Source organism: Crocuta crocuta, unplaced genomic scaffold (assembly GCF_008692635.1).
Source record: "Crocuta crocuta isolate KB4526 unplaced genomic scaffold, BGI_CrCroc_1.0 scaffold312, whole genome shotgun sequence".
NCBI lineage: Eukaryota > Metazoa > Chordata > Mammalia > Carnivora > Hyaenidae > Crocuta > Crocuta crocuta.
This window is the reverse complement of record NW_027527378.1, coordinates 947,547-954,556: the sequence shown is the minus strand read 5'-3', so window position 1 is coordinate 954,556 and position 7,010 is coordinate 947,547. Positions and strand designations below refer to the sequence as shown.

The following is a 7,010-nucleotide window of genomic DNA, read 5'->3' as shown; positions in this document are numbered from 1 at the left end:
CCCCGCTTTCAATGTTGGAGTTCTTGTACTAGACACAGGCCTTGCTTATTTGCTTCGGGTCATGGACACCACTGTGATATGAGAGGGTTTTCAAAATTCTCATCTGTGACCTCACTATTCCACTGATGCACATGCAAAACACTTCCTATTTTGACAAGTACTTGGAGTGAAAAACCATTGCTATCCAAGTGACTCCCCAGGCTTTTAGAGCCAAATGTTTTTGGTCTCCTGGAATTCTACACATTTTGCCCCTTTTATTTAGATCCTATAATGGTTGCTGGCCCTCAGTGGAAATTTCCACGCGTGCATATACCCGTCTCCCTAGTTGTAAATGTTTTACTTTGTATACAGTCCATAACAAGAAGTGGAAAAGAACTATATAAGCAGCAAATGCTAGTTTTCCCTGACTGATGAAATGTTTTGCACAAGTGCTTGCGGTTGTCGGAACAAACGTCTGAGGGAAATATAAATTGCCTTTTTTTTCTTCGGGAGGAAGCTTTTGCTTTTGCCTTCATTTGCATTTTTGAAATTCTGCCGATTGGAAAAGCCAGCAGATTCGCCGGAGTGAGGGTGACATTTCTCCACGGTGCTACATTTCATCCTGGTGGGCCGCGCGCGGTGTCGTGAGATCACGGCCGCGCTCGGTGTCGTGTCGCACGCAGCCATACCGCACCGCTGTGAACAAGACTCGGTTCTGGGTTGTTAGCCAAGCAGTCAGAAGCTTCTGGTAAACGTTGAACAAGCAACTCTCCAGGGGACATGGGAGCAGAGGGCTGAGTCGTGGTGGTTGGCGATTTCTGTGGTGTAACTACTCCCACCCGTGGCCAGTTTCGAGCCGTGTCCAGTGGGTCTGCAAACGTGGGCTTGGGAGGAGCACAGTTGGCCTTCCCGGGCCAGCAGTGGTGGCACCCAGGGCGACAGTGCAAGTAGGCTGCCCAGAGCGGGGACACATGCAGCGCTGCCGCCCCCTAGCACCTCTCGTGGCCTGGAGTCACCACCAGGCGCACAGTAGCCGCCAGCGCTGACCACACAGGCAGGGCTGCTGGTTGAGGAAAGCTCTGTCGTTGTCGTCATCGTCGTGTCCACCTTTTATGCTTATGTAAGCTAGCCACAGGACCGACTCGTCAAAAGTCTACAAAATTGTCACAGATGCCCAGGGTTCCTCCTCCAGAGGTCTGCCTTCTGGGACCAGGAGGGCAGGTGCTGACGCGCCTGGGGTGGGGGGAACCCCGAGGCCTGTCCCCACCTCTGGCGGCCTGGCTCGTTTCTCCGGAGCCCACCCTGGGTCTTGCCCCTGGACGCTCTTACGGGGAGCTTCTGACCCTGACGTGGAAAGCTGCAGTCTTGAGTCCATTTCCCCATGATTTAGATGTGCTGAAACCCCCTCTCAGAAAGGCTGAGGACGCTGCTGAACAGCAGGCTCGGGATGAGAGGAAACCTCCCCTGCGTGCGTGCTGGAGTGAGCACTCTGTGCCAGGTGACCCGCCGGGACACAGGGGCAGAGACCGGGCAGCCACCCTGACCTCCACTACCAGATGCTTCGTGAGAAACCCCACTTGTGCACACAAGAGAGTGCAGGCTTCACGATTCCGTTTGCATAATGTTCCAGAACAGGCGCGGCTCCCATGGCGGCACCACTTGCTGTGTCCACCCTTGGATGACTGAGGGTGGGGGGTTATGAGCAAAGTTTCTGGGCTGCTGCTCATGTTCTGTCTCTTGATTGATTTTTAGAGCGTGAGAGAGTGCGTATGTGTGTGGGAGGAGCGGGGGGCGGGGGAGCGAGAGAGAAAGACAGAAAGAGAAAGAGAGAGAATGAATCCTAAGCAGGTTTCACACACAGCGTGGAACCCGACAGCGGGTGTGATGCGATCCCATGATCCTGGGAACATGACCTGAGCTGAAATACAGAGTCGGATGCTCAACCTACCGAGCCACCTGTCTCTTGATTTAGATGCCAGTTACAGCAACGACTCATTTTGTGGAAATGGACCTCAGTCACCGTGCCCTTTTCTGAATGTATGGTGTATTTCAATTCAGAAGTTTCATAATAATTTTAAAACACCTGTACTGGCCCAAACCATTACTGGATCCCATGGCTTTCCAGATGAAAACACACACCCTCTTACTGAGTGTCAGACCCCTGTATAATCCCGCCCTCTCATTGTCCCCTGAGCTGGTCCCACAGGGGTCACACGTGCACTTCCATCATCCTTACTCCGTGGAATTCCAGTGATCCCTGTCCTAACTTCACCCAGGCCACTCTAACCACCCTCCCGCCCCGTTCACTGAACGCAGGCCACCTTCTTGCCTGTATCGTGGCCACAGGATTTCCCATTGCTCATTGATCAGTTTTTGAGAATGTCTCCCCACGTGCTGTGCACGCCCATGCATGACTTGTAGCTTTTATATCCATAGTGTCTACAAAGCGGGCGCCCCCAGGTGCCCATTGGTTAGGATATGAAGGGAGAGAAGTGTGTCGTTTACTTCTTAACCAGCAAATCTTCCTCCCAAATCAAGAAGCTTCATAAAGCTACCTAGAGTAAACCTCCCCGCTGGGAATACTTTGAAAACTCCTGTGGCTGAGCTTTTTTTNTTCGTTTGAGATAAAACCAGTGGGGGAGGGGCAGAGAGATGGGGACAGAGAATCTGAAGCGGGCTGTGCACTGACAGCAGCGAGCCTGATGCGGGGCTTGAACTCACGAACCGTGAGATGATGACTGGAGCTGAAGTCAGACACTCACCCACCTGAGCCACATGGGTGCCCCTGTGGCTGAGCTTTTTATGCCCATGCAGCCTCTTGCAGGTAGAGGTGAGTTGGACAAGGCACTCTTGAATCTGTCCTGGTTGATATTTCTGTACCTGAATCCAAAGGCAGGCTCTTGCTCTCCATCCCTGCCTTCTTTCAGTGACTTTGAATGGAAGTTCTCTGAAATATGCCCAGTCTTTCTACATGGTTCGGTCCAATGTGCTAGGTTTCATGTTAGCATATGCTTTCATCTTTCACAGCCCTCAGTGGTTCCCATCTTCTAGAGAGTAGAAGTTGAGGTCCTGATGATGGCCTCCTAGGCCCTGCCTGATCTCCCTCGTGAGCTCTCCAGCCTCCTCACCCACTCCCCTCAGTCCCTCGCTCCAGACACACTCCCTTCTTGGCTGGTCCCCAAACATGCCAATACATGCTGCCTCAGGACCTTTGCACTTGCTGTGCCCTCTACCTGGGACTGTCCCTCCCCCACCCCCACCCCAGATATCCACATGGGTCAGTCCTGCACCTGCTTTAGCCTTCTGCTCAAACATCATCAGAGACACCTTCCTGGAACACCCAGTTTAACGTCATGACTCCCGCCCCACCTTGATGTCCTTCCCACCTCTGTTTGGCGTTGTGATGCTTTTCATCCTGTCACGCTATGAGGTTACTACTTTATTGTTCCTCTCTCCTCACTTGAACGTGAGCTCCCTGAGGGCAGGGGCTTTGTTCTCTTTTATGTCCTCCGTGCTTGCCCAGCACATAGTAGATGCTTAATCAACACACGTGAATGGATCTTCTCCCATTGAGGGCCATCCTTCTGGTTGTTCCTATTGTCGTTCCTCCAGGAAGGCAGGAAACTGGTCACCCTGCTGCTCATGGCTTTCTCCTAAGCCGTATGCTCAGTCGTGGGGCTCTCACACTTCTCTTAGGGGCTTAGCTGGTCATTTATGACATTGTTTAGGCCAATCGAATGTATTTTCTTATTTTAAATGATTATCTATTGTTGTGCTGTATTGGTATCGTAGCCTGTGGCTCTTCTGAAAAAGATTTCTTCTGAGGCTTAGCTTTGTGCAAAGTTTATTAAGTGTAAGGAATGGCGGTGGAGGGAGGGAACAGAGTTATTTTCAAAAATCTATCATGTACAGATTGAAATCCCAGCTAGGCTTTGTGTTAGTTATGATAAGCTGTCTGTTGAAACAGATAGCCCCCAAATATCAGTGTCTTCACATGATAAAGGCTTATCTGTGCCTGTGTCCCATCCAGGTTGGCAGAGTCCCAGGTCCCTGTTGTAGTCGAAAAGAGAGTGGCTGGGGAGGTTTTTATGTGCCCGGCCCGCAGGGGGTGCCCATCATTCCTCCTTACACCCCACTGGTCAGACCTCCATCATGTGGCCCCTCCTAGCTGCAGGGGAGGCTGGGAAATCTATTCCAGCTGTGTGCCCAGGGAGCAAAAGAAAGATTGGAAAACACCGATTGGAGTCTGCCATGTTCTTGCTTCTGCAAACATTTTCACAGGTCGCTCAACTTCGGTGGGCTGTCCCCAAACTCATCTTCAAGTTTTCCTGGTGTGTCGACAGAAGACGGAAGTCCGTTCAGTGTGTACTTACTCTGTGCTTACAATGTTTCAAAGTTAGATCATTTGCTCCAAACTGGATTAGAGATGGGAATGAATTTTTAGGACACCTTAGAAAGTGTTTCAGGTCTTCCAAGTTACATAAAATATATTGCTCTAACTTGTAAATATTTATTGAAAGTAAATTAGCAGAAGTGACCAGAGAATGAAACCCCCAAAATTTTTTTGCATGGAAAAAAATCAAGCTCTACTGACTTTTGTCTTTAAAACCTACAGAAACAAATTCATGAATGGAATTTTACAGCTTCTTCCATTAGGGGAATAAGGTAAGAATGAACATAAGGGAAAATGGAATTACTGTTTGAATACAAGTAATAATGACAGTGTTTTATTACTTTAACGTTTCCACTTATTTATAATACGTGATATTCTCATTTTTAACAGAATCCAAAATAAACCATTAGCTCTTTTGTAACCCTGCCTAACAAACTCACACTCTCCTGTGTCAAACTTTTCTTTAAAAGTGAAGTTGTATCTCTAGAGAGAGAAAGTGGTTCTTCTTTAAATCATTGATGTTCAAGTGCTTAGGAAAACCCAGAAACCTAGAAATGAATGACCAAGGAGGAGTTACTTGGTAATGACACTTGGTTGGAGTCTCCTAACAGAGTCACGGAGCCAAGGGCATTGTGTTTATCAGCTGGGGGAGAAGTGGTGTGTAGTCCGTGGAGAGGTGTGGTGCTTGCTCTTTGGATCAGAGGTGGTGACCATTTGGGGACCCTCGTGGCTGCACTCTGAGCAGCCCAACCAAGGGGAGGAATGGCTCTGAAGGAGATGTGAGTTCTAATCCCTCTTTCACTCTGTGACCTTGGCAAAGTCACGTAACCTCTCTAGCACTCCGCTTCTTCATAGTGTCTATTAAATGAAGGGCTCAGAGTATAAGCGTATGTCCTTTCTCTGATTGTAAGACCACAGGCCACTGAATGAGTCCCCTGTTACCCCCGGACATGGTATGATCCTGTCCCAGACATATCACTGTTTAAATCAGAATGTTTTTGTCCCTTTAAAGGGAGGGGAAATAATTTAAGAACAGGGTAGTGTATTTGAGTAATGCTGCTCCAAAAATAAAATTCCGAAGTGTCAAACATTTTGAAATACTTAGTTCTCCAGAAACTAAGTGGTATGACAACATACACGTAAGAACTTTTTGTTTGTGCCTTCTCATGGAGATACTTCTTGCTGCCCTTCAGTCATCAACAAGGATGTGCAAAGGGCCTGGGGTGAGAATCAGACCCTGGAACCAAGGTGATATAAAGAACATGTGTTGAACATTCCCAGTGCTACCCAACTAACTGTGGTAGTTCCTTCACAAATTGGTTTCCAAAACGTATGTGTATAACCTAGTTTCAATTATTTTTAAATCTCCCTGTGCTCTTGCTGTTTCAACTCCATATTTGTCACGTAATCCCTGAACAGGAAGAATGGCTAAAGAAACTATGGATCTCAGAAAGAGATGACTTAGGGCAAGATAAAGTGGCATCGTTTGAAGAGAATTTAGGCTTTTCCATAGTGCCCTCTGGCAAAATGAGGGCCATTGTGTAGGCTTTGGCCCAGTGTAGGTATAGAACTTTCTTAGCAGTGAAATCCATCAGCAGATGGAGTCTGGGGATTTTCTGTCACTGGGTATGTCCAGGAAAGCTGAATGTCGACTCAGGCACTATGGAGTTGGATCCCAACCTAAGATGGAAACGGACCAGAAAACATTTAACGCCTTTCTTGAGTTAAGATGCCCTGTTTATTTCTCCCTCCCTTGTGTGGCCACACATACTCTGTCCTGATAGTTTTCAAGTCTAGAACTTCCTTTGATACCATAATACATTATTTCACAAATAAGCTTTCTGTCTTTTGTGTGAAATTATAAACTCGTGAGACCAGAGATCATAGGTGTTTCCCTCTCTTGCTGCTCTGTGCCCTGCTTAGCCCTGCATATATATTAAGTTCTCAAGGATACAAAGCAAACAGGCAAGACAAATGTCTCTGCTATTTAAATTTCATAGAGAAATAGAAGTCAAATTTGGAGGGTATCTGTTAAAACATTAATGAATCTTTCAAATTTGCAAAATGGAAGAAAATCTAGGACTAGATTTTTCTCAAAAATGTAAAAGGGGTATTGTAACCTACATATAATAAGTGTTCTTCTGTTTTTCCAATTTTACAGCATATCCAAGTTTGATGAACGGTGTTGTTTTCTTTATGTCCATGATAATTCTGATGACTTTCAAATCTACTTCTCCACTGAAGACCAGTGTAGTAGGTGAGTTACGGTGGATTCAAGTGTTGGCAAACTAATCACGGCAATTCAGTTGTTTGTTGGTTGGTTTTTGTTTTGTTTTTTGTTTTTTTTTAGGGAGAGAAATTGTGAGCGGGGTGGGGGGCAGTGAGAGAAGCAGAGAGAGAATCTTAAGCAGGCTGCAGGCCCAGAGGGGAGCCCGATGTGGGGCTCCATCTCATGACTCTGAGATCATGATCTGAGCCAAAATCAAGAGTCGGATGCTTAACTGAGCCACCCAGGTGCCCATATGGCAGTTTTAAAGGGTCTTTGCTGTGAAAAATATTTGCCTTTCCTGAAATTTTAACTTTAAAAAAAGCTACTTTTACAGCTTCAATGAGGTTTGAATCACATACCGTGCAGTCC

At 47.1% G+C, this 7,010-nt stretch overlaps 1 protein-coding gene across 1 annotated transcript in view; it reads left to right on the top strand.

Moving 5' to 3' along the window:
• MAP3K15 (mitogen-activated protein kinase kinase kinase 15) overlaps nt 1-7,010 on the top strand; it is a 130,449-nt gene that overhangs the window by 88,535 nt on the left and 34,904 nt on the right. The window contains 2 exon segments of the mRNA XM_077769493.1: nt 4,595-4,644; nt 6,534-6,629. Of these exon segments, the coding sequence (XP_077625619.1) occupies nt 4,595-4,644; nt 6,534-6,629 (146 nt within the window).